This window comes from Camellia sinensis, chromosome 12 (genome assembly GCF_055761805.1).
Source record: "Camellia sinensis isolate YWXY chromosome 12, ASM5576180v1, whole genome shotgun sequence".
Taxonomy (NCBI): Eukaryota; Viridiplantae; Streptophyta; class Magnoliopsida; order Ericales; family Theaceae; genus Camellia; species Camellia sinensis.
In genome coordinates, this window is record NC_138972.1 from 97,744,271 (window position 1) to 97,757,908 (window position 13,638).

A 13,638-nucleotide genomic window follows, 5' to 3' on the forward strand; every position below is an offset into this window, starting at 1 on the left:
CACTGGGCTCGGCGCATCATACTAACTGTATTGTATTTCAATTCCCGTTTGAATACATGTATCAAGTTGTATTTCGCATGACATTTTAGAATAGCCGAGCCTATCTTAGTTGCATTTTGTATGTGTTGCGTTAGGCATTCTTGACATAGCTAGGATCATGCATTGATTTCTAACATAGTTTTTGTTTTGGTTCGGAGTACTCGGTAAGTGTTTATGCTTTAGCATCCTTGCATGTGTGTGAGTGACTGCCATGATAGCATGCTTACCGTAAGGCTAGCTGCTTATGTGATATAACTGCCTGAATGCCTGTGGGTGAAGGTTAGATTACTTGAATTGGAACAATTCATTGATTGCGAGTTTTAAGCCTGCTTGAGAGTGGCAAATCACCATGTTTTCTAAGCCCACTTGAGGGTGGCAAATCCACGTCTTAGCCTACTTGCGAGTAGCACTTTCAAACCGCTTTCAAAAACAAACATGAGATGCTTTGTTCCAACTTAGGCGATCCAGTGTATACTTGTATGCTGTGCGCATCACATAGTAATTCTAGGTTAATAACCAGAATAAAAGCACATATGTTTTCAAAAATAAGATATCATGTTTAGTAGAGGTCGATCTTTGATCGGGCGAGCGGGGGTGCTCATTGCATGACATTTCCCTCTCGTATCCAAGTTCCCGAGCCGAGGCAACTTTGGTAATAACGGACACGTGGCCTTAGGCACGAGTCAGGGTTTTCTAAATTTTCCAAAAATAAAATATTTAGGTGGCGACTCTGTATCTGGCAAAGCAATCCATGTTTGGCACTTCTTTCTAAAAATCAGTTTTTCAAAATGATTTGTCAGATTTGGACTCTTTGGTGATTTATCAATCTCGCATTGCACTTTGCAAGATCAGATTAAGAACCGTGACATTGAGTCCGAACTGTAGTGAGCCCAATGAACAAAATGAGATTTTCCCGGGACGTTCGGGCGCGTCTACACTCTCCCTACGTCTCCTGTTGCGAGTCGTAGCCATAGTAGGGGTAAGGATGGTGCTGCCGGGGTGTCGATGCCGGTGCTGGAAATCTGCCGAGAGGAGGGACCAGGTGTGGTTGTGTCATATCCTAGTTTGAAAGAAGCCCCTGGTTTGGGAAAGGATGGTCAATCCACGTATAAACAGGAGAAGATTTTGATGATGATGGGGGACGTTGGGGATTTATTGCCTTTCCAGGAGGAGGGTGAGCGGGAACGGTTGCTGAATCTTGAGGTTTTGAAATCTGGGCCTAAACAATGTGGGCTAGTGGTGGTGGAGTTAGACTCCTCTCAAAAGAAGCCCAATCAGGATGGCATGTTACTTCATGGTGCAACCCATGAGGCTTACTCTATAGGGTCTAAATTTGCTTTGACTAAGGGGGACACTGTGAGTTTGGACTCACCTGTGTCGGCTAAATGTTTAGGCCCATCTTTACCCTCTTATTCGATGGATATAGATAAAGGGTTAATGCTGTCAAATCCAGATTTGGTGATCGGAGAGGAGCCTCTTATGTCCTTAGCCCCAGCTGGTAGGGTAAGGAAGAAATGGAAGAAAATAGCTCGTAATCAAAAGGGGGCTACTGGGTCTAGTGAATTACCAGTGGGTGTGAAGCGGAGTTTGATTGGTGAGGAGGCGAATGCAGATAAAGGATTTTCAAAGGAGAAATGGGTTCGGCTTAATGCTATCATGGTCTATTATGATTCAACGGCGGTGGCTGTGCCCCAGCCCCGCCGACAGCCATGAAAACCATCTGTTGGAACTATCGTGGGCTTGGGAACCCACGGACAGTTCATTTTCTTTAATTTTTGTTGAAGAATGAAGTGTCTACTCTGATTTTCCTAGTGGAAACCCAACTTGATACTAGAGCTATGGAGCGGATTCGCTGTAAACTTGGTATGCAAGGGTGTTTTACGGTTGATCGAGTGGGGCTCTCGGGTGGTTTAGCATTATTATGGGTTGGTGAGATTCAACTACAAATCAAAAGCTATTCAAAGGGCCATTTTGATTCCATAATCCTCTCTGAGTCTGGAGCTGCATCATGGCGTTTTACTAGGTTCTATGGAAATCCGATTGCTTCACTGAGAGGGTGATTCTTGGGAACTGTTGAGACGACTTCAGGATCAGACGAATTTGCCGTGGGTGTGTGCTGGAGATTTTAATGAAATTTTCTATGCTCATGAAAAGTCTGGGATGGCGGCGAGAAGTCAAAGGCAGATGGATGGGTTCCGACAAGTCCTTTCTGATTGTGACTTAGCTAATCTGGGTTTTGAAAGGGTAGCTTTTACGTGGTGCAATGGTCGGACGAGCGGAGGCATGATCCGCGAACGATTGGATAGATGTGTGGCTAATGGGAGGTGGCTTACTTATTTTTCGTTGGATAGGGTCTACCATTTGGGAGGTACATTGTCTGACCATCTCCCTATATTGTTAGATCTAGAAGGAGTTAAAGCTCAGGTGGCTCAAAGGCCGAAATGTTAGAAGTTGTATCACTTTAAAGCAATGTGGTTGCGAGAGGATGATTGTGAAGGAATAATTACAAGGAAATGGAATCAGGATAGTAATCTCTCTAGAGTTGAGTTAGTGTCAGGTAAAATGAAGGCGGTGGCTTCTCAGTTGCAAACTTGGAATTGGCGGGTTCTGGGTAATGTACAACGTAAGTTGCAACTAAAATTGGTCGCTATTTAACGGTTACAAGCCCTGTCTATTCTTAGTGATGCTGATATTGAGGAGTTGCATCAAGTTCAATTGGAGGTAGATGAGCTTCTTGAAAAAGAATCGGTGATGGGGGCTCAACGGGCTTGTACGAATTGGCTGAAGGATAGGGATAAAAACACTATTTTTTTCCATCCGAAAGCATCCCAACGACAGAAGAAGAAGGCAATATCAGGTCTGGAAAATGGAAGGGGTGAGTGGTGCTCGAAGCCAGCTGAATTGGAGGAGATTGTGATAAGCTATTTTAAAGACTTGTTTACCACATATACTCCTAGTCATATGGATGAGGTAGTTGACTGTATCACTCCATCTATAACCGAAGGGATGGCTCAGAGGTTGAATAGGCTTTTTGTGGCAGATGAGGTTCGTCTAGCTTTGTTCCAAATGCACCCCACAAAGGCCCCTGGGCCTGATGCTACTCCAGCTCTCTTTTTCCAAAAATTTTGGGACTTAGTGAGCGTAGACGTGTGTAGGGCTGTTTTGGGGATTCTGAATGAGGGGCGAGATGTTTCTTCGATTAATGATACATATATTGTTCTCATCCCAAAATTGAAAAACCCACAACTGCCAAGTCAATTTTGTCCAATTAGCTTGTGCAATGTCGTGTATAAGCTAGTTTCGAAGGTCTTAGCTAAAAGGAGGTGTTGGAAACAGTAGTGTCAATAAATCAGAGTGCCTTTGTCCCAGGATGGGCTATTACCGATAATGTGTTAATGGCTTTCGAAGTGTTCCACTACCTTAAGAATAAAAGATTAGGCAGAACCGGGTATTTTGCGTTAAAGCTTGATATCAGTAAGGCCTACGACCGGATGGAGTGGGGCTTTTTGGAGGTGGTGATGGTTAAGATAGGCTTCCCGTTAAAATTTATTGGTTTGGTGATGCACTGTGTATCGAGTGTTTCTTATTCAGTGCTTCTGAATGGTAAGCCAACACACTATTTTTTACCTTTACAGGCCTTCGACAGGGTGATCCTATCTCCCCTTATCTCTTCTTACTGCGTGCAGAGGCATTATCGACTCTGATACGGCAGGCTGAAGTAGATGGACGACTTTCCGGCATATCAATTAGTCAAGGGAGACCTCAAATCTCTCATCTTTTTTTCGCCGATGATAGTTTGTTGTTTGCTAAGGCGACTGACCAGTCATTGAATACCGTTCAAGCTATGCTGCGGAAATATGAATTGGACTTTGGGCAAAAAGTCAATTTTGAAAAATCAGGGATATGTTTTAGTCCGAATGTGCGGATGTAGGAGTAGGTACGTCTTTCAACTGTAGTGGGTGTGGGCCAATTGGTGACTAACGGGAAATATTTGGGGATGCCGTCTGTGGCAGGTCGGCCCAAAAAGGCAGTGTTTGGTTATATAAAAGATAGAGTGTGGTAGCGTCTTAATGGCTGGAAGGAAAAATCTTTATCAGCAATGGGAAGAGAAATTCTTATTAAGGCAGTCACTCAAGCTATCCCAACTTACATCATGTCCTGTTTTGAATTGCCGAATGGGCTATGCCGTGAGATTATTGGTATGATAGCACGATTCTAGTGGGGTCAACGTGAGGAAATGCGCAAGATTCACTGGTGCAATTGGCAGACTCTTTATAAGGTGAAGCCTGAAGGCGGGATGGGCTTTCGATCTCTTGTGGCTTTCAATAAAGCTTTGTTGGCCAAGCAATCTTGGTGACTCCTTCAATTTCGAATAGTTTGGTGGCCCAAGTTATGAAAGCTAAATATTATCCACAGTGCTCGATTCTTGATGCACCTTTGGGGGCAAGTCCATCTTTTTCGTGGAGGAATATTTGGAATGCGCATCTCTCTTATTGGAAGATTTACAGTAGAAAGTGGGGAATGGGTCTCAAATCCGAATTTGGAAGGACAAATGGGTTCTGCGGCCTTTTTCTTTCAAAATCTGCTCCCCTCCTTCTTACCTGGGCGTCGATGCTATGGTAAGTGCCCTGATTGATCATGATCTGGGGAACTGGGATAAGGTAGTGCTTGGTGCTTGCTTCCCACCCTCTGAGATTGAGGTTATTAAATTGATACCTGTTTGCCCACACTTGGCGGAGGACACATTAGTGTGGCATTACACAAAACAGGGGTAGTTTTCGATTAGATCGACTTATCATCTTGAAATGGGCATTCGCAGCAGGACTGAGCATGCTTTGTCGTCGAATGGTGGCCAGGAACGAGCTGGTTTTTGGAAGAATTTTTGGAACATGCGGCTTCTTGGTAAGATAAAAGTTTTCAGCTAGAAAATGTGTTTGGAAATTTTGCCAGTGTGATCTAAGTTACGGGCACGGAAGGTATTAACTAATGATGATTGTGCTCTCTATCATCAATTCATCACTTTTTTTGATTGTCCTTTTGCGAAAAAGGTATGGGCATGTAGCAGCCTTACCTTGGTTGCTTATCGACAACGGGGGTGGGACTTTGTTTGACTGGATTATAGAGGTTATTTCATCTTTTGATTAGCGACTGGGAAGTTGTTTTGGGTGATGTGCTGGTGCATCTGGACACATCGCAACCAAGTGGTGCTCAATAATAAGGCCCAATCTGAGGTGGAGCTTGCTCGGTATGCATATGAATATTACCAAGAAGTTTGTGCAATCCAGTGTCGTGTTCGGGTGTCGCAGCATGTTCACATGCCAATTCATTGGATTCCTCCAGAGTCAGGGCTGTTTAAAGCTAATTTTGATGGGGCTTGCTTTGTAGTCGAAGGCTTGATTGGTGTTGGGGTTGTGGTTCGGGACCATAAGGGTGCAGTCATTGCTGCTATGTCAGCCAAAAGGGCATCAACGATGGATGTGGATTGTATTGAGGCCTTTGCAGCGCTTGCAGCTATTCAGTTCACGTTGGATCTGGGGTTGCACCACATAATTATTGAAGGTGACTTGCTAATGATAGTTCGCGCCTTTCTCTCCTCTTTGAAGTCCTTGGCTTCGTTTGGGAATTTTGTGGAGCAAGCTAAATCTCTGCTGGCCAGATTCCATTCCTGGGATATTCAGCATGTGAAACGGGAAGGGAATTCGGTAGTCCATTGTCTAGCTTGAATGACGTTTGCTATGAAGGACTTTTCCATATGGTTGGAGGAGGTTCCACTTTCTTTACACTCCCTCATTAGGAGGGAGGCGTCTCTTTGATTTTGCGTTCTTGTTCCATTATTATTTTGACCATTTAAAAAAAAAAAAAACTATCTAAGAGTATCTTCGATGGTTATTGCTATGATTTGATAATAAATAGTATTATTTTGCCAAGTTATAGCAATGATGCTTCAATAGTCACTTGTTATTTTAGTAATTCTTAACCAACTTTCCCTCTAAGTTTGTAGATGTTGTTTGAATATAGGTTTTTTAATGATTTTATTTTTGTTTATTTTTTTTTTCTTTTGTGACCTTTTTTTAACTTTTTGTAAAAATAAATATATATTTATATTATTCCCGACTAGACAAATATAAAAAATGAAAAAAATTTGAAATTCAGATATATATATATATATATATTGGCAATTATATGTGAAATGAAATTAAAAAGAGAGGAGAAAATAAAAATTATATATATAATTTTTTTAATTCAGATAATTTTTTTGACAATTATATAAATAAAAAATAAAAAATTAAAAGTTAAAAATATATATATAATTCATCACAACGCCACTACAAAATTTTAAAAATAATAATAATAATAATAATGGTTCAACCTTCACAACCCCCCATTTTCTAACCGTTGGATTACATCAACGGCTCACTTGGTGCCATCACATGCTATTTGATCAAACCATAGTCTCCTTCTCTCTCAATCTTTTTCATGCTCACCCTCATTTCTTCTCTCATTTGTTCGCAGATCATTCTCTCTCTCTCTCTCTCATACACACAAACACACACACACACACACACACACACACACACACACAAACACAAACACAAACCCCTCTTGACATAACACAAAGAAGATGAAAACAAACATGAGAACCAAGGTCGTAGATCATTCTCCCTCATTTCGCAGATTGCATCAAGGAGCCCTATTTGAGCCCTTTTCGAATATCGCAGAAATCAAAACCCTCGTCTCAAATCCATCAATCACCATAAATTCATGGTATTTATTGTTTAAAATTTGTTTGAAATTGCTTATTTGCATTGAAATTGTTTGATTATTGTTATTGTTGTTGTTTGTAATTTTTTTTTATTTTTTTTTTGTTTGAAGGGTTTGGTTGTTGAAATAATTTATGTTTTAATTTTTTTTTTGTTTTAAACAATTTCTATTGAATTTTTTTTTGGTGAATTTGGTTTTACAAAAAATTAACTCTATTTTGCTGGGAAGGATGAGGCAAAGAAGGAAGAAAATGGTTGATTTTTTGTGAGTTGACACATTTGGCAGCTACCAAAGTTGGTGCCAAATTTGGCAACAGATTTAGCAGTTGCCAAATTTGACAACTGCTATAACATGCAATTGGAGAAGCCATTTTTGCTCAAGCTACCATATTATGACTTTGGCAGTTGTTTTAGCAATGCATTGGAGATACTCTAAGGGTTCGTTTGGAAAGTGGGTTGGCTTTTTGACTTTTTAATTATTTTAATTTGAGGCTAAAAAGCCTCATTTATGAAGGATTTTTTTGACTTTTTTGACTTTTTATAAGAGAAATAATGTAATAATTATAGGTTAGATGTGATGTTTTGTCTTGTTAGGCTAAAAAATCTATTTTGTCTTTTTGTAGCTAAAATAGTCCTAAACCCAACCCATTCTTCCCAAACGAAGCTTAAAATAGTTGTGTTGCTAAATTTTTTTGTTTAGTTGATTTTATGGCTGTGAGGAAAAAAATGATTATGAATTGAATGTGACATTTTATCTTATTAAATAAAATGGTCTCGTTTGGAAAGTTGGTTATTTTAGTAGACAATTTTTTTTGTGTTTTGGAAGATTGTTGGACTTTTTTATAGTTTGATGTGATGTTTGTGAGAGAAAAAATAAAATAATTATAGATTTAATATGACATTTTGTCTTATTAACTATTTCAGCCCATTTTATCTTTTGTGAATTTTAACAAAAAAAAAAAAAAAAAAAGAAAACAAAAAAAAACCCCCCAAAAATCCACTTGCCAAGCAAGACATTTGTCTTTTAGTGAGTTATTTTAGTCCAGACTTCTTTCCAAACACTCATTTTATTGTTTTGGGTACATTAAAATAGCGAGAAGTTATTCACTGGTCTTAGGATACAACCACATGGTGCCCCAAGTGTGTTCTGATTGGTAGATAGATGGAATCTACAATTTTGTGTTAGATGATTCGAGAGTATAAGGGAAGATGGGGGTTTGTGATTAACCTAGGCCATGGTCATGTGGTTAGGGATGATGTGGTTAGGGATGGCAATTTGAACTCAACCCGACGGGGACCCGGCCCTCCGACCTCGATTAGAACAGTTTTTTTTTCGAAAAATATCCCCAACGGACCGGGGATGGTATTAGAAATGAATCCCTAACAAATTTCAGGTTGAAGACGGTGATACGTTCCCCGCCCCCGTCCCTGGCCCCGGCTCGTTTTTCTCGGTGTAAAATTACTATTATACCCCCATATATATAAACCAAACCCTAAAACAGAGTTCACACTCACGCAAACACAGCTAACCGCCTCTCATCTCTCTCTCTCTCTCTCTTTTTAAAACCCTCCCATCACCGCTGATTTCCCTCCCTCTCCTTCCTCTTTCACTGTCTTCCTCTCCCTCATCGCATCACCATCGATCTCCCTCATCCTCCGTTGTCTTTGGCGAGAAAGAGTTGTGGTTAGGGTTTCCAATCTCGGCTAAAGTGAACTCAGATCTGGAACAATCTGAACTCAAATCTGTAACCTTTGACCTTTCATAGATCTTAACTTACTCTGTTAGGGTTCAAACTTGATACCTCTTGTGCAATAGTGCAATCGATAGTTCTGAATTTATGAGCTTGAGTGTGTGGTTATTAATGGCAGATTCATATCAAAGGTGAACAGAGAGAGGCCATTGACAACCTCCTCCTCTACCACAATTGCGACTTGGACACCTACAACAGCCCTCGGGTTGTATGTGTACTTGTGCGTTAATCCATAAACATATGTAGAGTTCTTGTTAAAAGTTTGTGCTAGCTTTAGTTTCCGTTTGGGTGCTGAGAAAAAATAGAGGGGAAGTAAAAGAAAATTTAAGAATCTTTTTTATTACCCAGATCTGGTTAGGAAAGGCTTTTCAATTTTTATGTCAACCATGCGATCTGGTCGATTTATTGCATCTATGTGATTATGATTTATATCAAATTCCATTGGCTTGTCATTTTTGGGATCTGTATTCTGAGGTCTTTGACTTGAATTGCATATTGTTTGCAAAAGCATGTCAATTAAATCATTTAGAAAAGAGGCAAGCTGGTATTGTTGCTGTTGTTGTTGTTACTGTTTTGTTTTGTTTTGTTTTTTTTTTTTTTTTTTTTGCGCCAGGAATATTCGGGGTCGGGGAAACCCAATCCTCGTTAGGGACGAGGGCGGGGATGGTGATAGGTTTCTCGTCGGGGATCAAGGCTGAACTAGGGGGAATTTTCACCATCAGGGATTAGGGACAGGGAGTGTGATCTTTGTCCCCCCTTGGCCCGTTGCCATCTCCACATGTGGTGTCCCAAGGCCAATCAACAATTTTTTTTCAAAAATAGTGTACTTTTTATCTTATTATCTTTTTTGAGTAACTTTATCTCTCTATTTTTCTACACATTTTTTCATTAAAAATAAATAAATAAAAAATGCACTTATTTAGGGCCTGTTTGGTAACGTTTACGTTTTCAGTTTATATTTACAAAAATTTTATAAACTAATTTTTGTTTATTTTTAGAAAAACATAAACTACAAACGCTTTGGTTTAAACAAAATGTTTAAAAAAAATTTAAAAATATAAAAAAGAGTGAGAAATGGCAAGTGGTGATGGGTGGTAGGTGGTGACAAGTGGTGGCGGCGAAAGACAGTGGTGGAAAATGGTGGCAGCTGGTGGGTGATGGTGGTAGAAGACGGCGATGGAAAGTGGTGGCAAGTGGTGGGTGGCGCGGGAGGGTGGGTGGTGGTGGCAAGTGGCGGGTGGTGGTGGTGTTGGCGGAAGACGGTAGTGGAAAGCGGTGACGGGTGGGTGGATGGTGGTGGCGGGTGGGTGGTGGTGGTGGTGGTGGTGGATGGGTGACGGTAGCGGGTGGCGGGTAGTGGGTGGTGATGGTGGTAGTGGCAGATGGTAGTCGCAGGTGGGTGGTGGATGGTAGCGACGGGTGGGTGGTGGGTGATGGGGGTGGTGGTGGCGGTGGCAGGTGATGGGTGGTGGTGGCAGGTGGGTGGTGGGTGGTGGCGGCGGGTGGGTGGTAGGTGATGGGTGGTGGTGGTGGTAGTGGTGATGGGTGGTGGTGGCGGGCGGGTGGGTGGCACGTGGGTGGTGAGTGGTGGTGGAGGGTGGGTGGTGGGTGGTGGTAGCGGAAGACGGTGGTGGAAAATGGTGGCGGGTGGTGGCTAATGTTGGGTGGTAAAAAAAAAAAAACTCACAACTCAAAACAGAAACACATTTTTTGAGTTTACATTTTTTGGCCAAATTTATAAACTGAGATCATTGATTTATAAATCAAAAATTTACCAAACAAGTTTTTATTTGAGTTTTTTAAATTTTTGTAAATATAAATTGAAAACTGAAAACTTAAGTGTTACCAAACGGCACCTTAGATAATCCAAAACTCCTAAGTTTGTAAAAATAATCAAAAAAGTAACTACCAAAAACCTATTTTTATTTGGAAAAATTACTCATAAATCCTATTTTGGGGAATGTTAGTCTATTTAGTCCTACGTATTTTCTTATAAACTTGTTGGCTACATATTTTGTATAAGCCAATTACAGTTCGACACGTGGCCGGACAAGGGCAATGTAGGGAAACAACTCAAGTCCTCAATCAGAATCACACACGTGGCAGTTAGTATTGGTTTTTGTAGATCTGCGTAGCACCGGATCAACAAAGAAATGCAAGATGACGTGGCTTCAATGATTACTCATATTTAAATTCAAAATCAAGAGGGAAACCTAACTACAGATATGGCATAGTGGAGCTAACTATAAGACAACATGATCAGCGATCATGGAAGGGTGGTTCGATGGTTAGAAATGCAGTTCGACGGTTGCCATTGAGAAGTATAAATAGTAAAGAAGGCCCCAGAAAATACCCCAGACTCAGATCTAGAAAACCAGTTTATATCTACTTTATTTTCTTTCCAGTTTTTTACATTTCTTGTTCTTTACATTTCTGTACTTCAAATTCCTGCACTGCACTTCGTTCATAGGAGTAGTTTCAAGTAGATTGTTGCTGTAAACCTCTATGAGGCTGATTTGGATCTTTGTAAGTCTTTCATTTTACTTAATGAAATATTACAATTGTCCTTCCTTCAATTATTGTTTACTTAATTTTCCTAAACAAAGCCACCAGTAAAAGTCTTCTTCATTGAGGCTGAAAGAACTAAAACACAATCATCTGATAATTGGTTGGCAATTAATATTCTGTAAGAACTGATTGATCCTTACTGGTACGCTCACAATTACAAAAATAACCTTCGAAAGCCAAAAAGCAAACAAAACCAAATAGTCATTTTTATTTTTGGTAGGTGTTATTGCTTTTGGTTAGTGATATTAGAGTTTACTTGTATGCCCTTTTGGTTGAGATTTGTTTTTGATGGTTGTTTTAATTGTGGATAAGGTGTGGGATAACATTTCTATTTTTTTTAGAGATTTGGTGGAGTGATTGGGGGATTGTGATGTTACTGAAGTGGTTTGTCAGTTTTGATGTTCAATTACTTAGGATTCTCTGAAGAGGGTGTTCAACAAAATTTTACACATTCAATTCATATTATTTTAATCATTTACGTTATTGGTTGCCACATTAAATGTTCACCACATTGGTTGTGTTGATGTTGTTTGGGCTGTTGACATTCGCTATGCGAACATGGTAAATGTTTGGTGCATGTCAATGTTTGATTCAATTATGATTTAGAAACAGGGTGGGGCTGTTGCTGATGGGCTGGGGATGTGGGTTTTTGTTGGTGGTGGTGGGTGGGCTGGGTGTAACATTGGAACACAGTGCAACACATCAAAACCAAATCCAACGTTAAACCCAGCCCAAAGGAGGGAAAATATAAAAAAAGGCTATAGTAAGTTGCTGGGCATTTTGGACAATACAACATCACTAAAATCTCACATTTACCCTCTATCAACAAAAGGTTATGTGCCAATTAAATGGGTGTATATGTAATTAACGTTCAAACAAGACTTATTAGTCAACAAAATAAAAAGGTAGGACCAAATGGTGCAACACATTAACATTTGGGACTTATTGATGCTTTACCCTTTTTATGTCTACATTTCTCTACATGACTTTTTGAAAAATAAAAAATAAAAAATCAATTAAAATAATTCCTTTGGGTTTTAAATTTTAAAAAATAATTTGTTGAGTTTTAAATTCGTATTTTGTATTTTTCATATTTTTTAAAATTTTAATTATTTTTTTTAAATCTACATAATATTGAGATATTTAAAGTGGGCAACTTTTGTACATAAATCTTAAAAAAATTCATTAAATATAATAAAGTATAGAAATATATACTAAATTTTCATAATTTTATTTGTATTTTTTGTATTTGTTTTTTAAATCACAAATATTACTTTTTAAGTCTATATAGATTAAGTATATTTGAAAAATAAAAAATTACATAAAATATTTTAAAAAATTACAAAAAATTAAAAAAACATAAAAATTAAAAAATTTAATTTTCAGATAAATAATCACTATACTTGGTTCCACGTTTTTGAAATAATTGTCAGAATTTGTTCTTAAAAAGTGTTTTTTTTTTTTTAAATGGCCATTGTTTAGTTGTTAAAGTTAAATTCAAAAGTCTCCCAAAAAAATCTAATCACTTGATATTAAGTGGACAAAAATGATTCGTAACTCGAAACTGATGAGGCTCGAATGGCCCGAACTGCCCAAAACGACGTCGTTGTCGTTTTGGGCAGTGTTTTTTTTTTTTTTTTTCTTGTCCTTTCTTTTTCTTTCGAATATAGACAGGAGAAGAGGAGAGAGAGAGAAAAGAGAGGAGAGGAGAGAAAGAGAAAAGAGAGGAGATGAGAGGCGACAGAGAAGGAGAGGAGATGATCGACGGTGATGGTGGCAGCGCCGGTGGGTATCACCGATCTCTCTGTGTATCACCGATCTCTCTGTTTTCTCTCTTTTTTTTTTCTAAGTAAATCTGGATCTGGAAAAAAAAAATTTTGTTGATGATGAAGCAAAAATTCAAACCCAACTGTCTTATGAATTTTGCTTCTTATGATGTTGATGTTGATGAAGATGTTGTTGTTGATGTTCTGTTTTCTCTTCTTCTTCTTCTTCTTCTTCTTTTTTTTTTTTTTTTTTTTTTTTTAAAGTAGATCAGGATCTGAAAAAAAATAAAAATTGTTGATGATGATAATGTGTTGATGATGATGATGTTAATGAAGATGATGATGATGATGTTGATGTTGATGAAGATGTTGAGTTGTCCAGCTCCAGCTCCAGCTTCCTCTTCTCTTCCTCTTCTTCTTCTTCTTCTTCACTTTGATATCTTTCATCTTCAGAAAAAACGAGAAAGAGAAAGAAAAAGAAAAAAGAAAAAAAAAATTCAAAACGTCGTCGTTTTCTACTCGGGCCATTCGAGCCCCATAAGTTTCGAGCTACGAAACGGGATTGTTAAGTGGAAACAAACATGTTGAGTAACAATAACATAAGCGTGATGTAATGGCTCAATCGGGCAATCCGATATCGTGCGCCCGTGGTCTTACGCGCAATCGAAGGAGAATGTGATTCCAATGTTAATGCGACATTACTCCGAGACGGAGACCAACTTTAAAAATTCACATTTTCGGATGAGCTGCCAT

At 39.0% G+C, this 13,638-nt stretch overlaps 1 protein-coding gene across 1 annotated transcript; it reads left to right on the forward strand.

The window, feature by feature from the left end:
• The first annotated feature begins 4,844 nt into the window (after positions 1–4,844).
• LOC114322333 (uncharacterized) lies at positions 4,845–5,762 on the forward strand. The gene is made up of 2 exons (XM_082897094.1): positions 4,845–4,941; positions 5,185–5,762. Exons 1-2 carry the CDS (start codon positions 4,845–4,847, stop codon positions 5,760–5,762), a joined length of 675 nt encoding a protein of 224 aa, XP_082753220.1.
• Positions 5,763–13,638: the final 7,876 nt, after the last annotated feature.

What these genes read in the sequence shown, in the direction of transcription:
- LOC114322333 (XM_082897094.1), top strand. Translation starts at nt 4,845, where the DNA reads ATGGGCATTCGCAGCAGGACTGAGCATGCTTTGTCGTCGAATGGTGGC. An exon ending in TTGGAACATGCGGCTTCTTG is followed by an intron (nt 4,942 to 5,184) that starts GTAAGATAAAAG and finishes TCTTTTGATTAG; the next exon opens with CGACTGGGAAGTTGTTTTGG.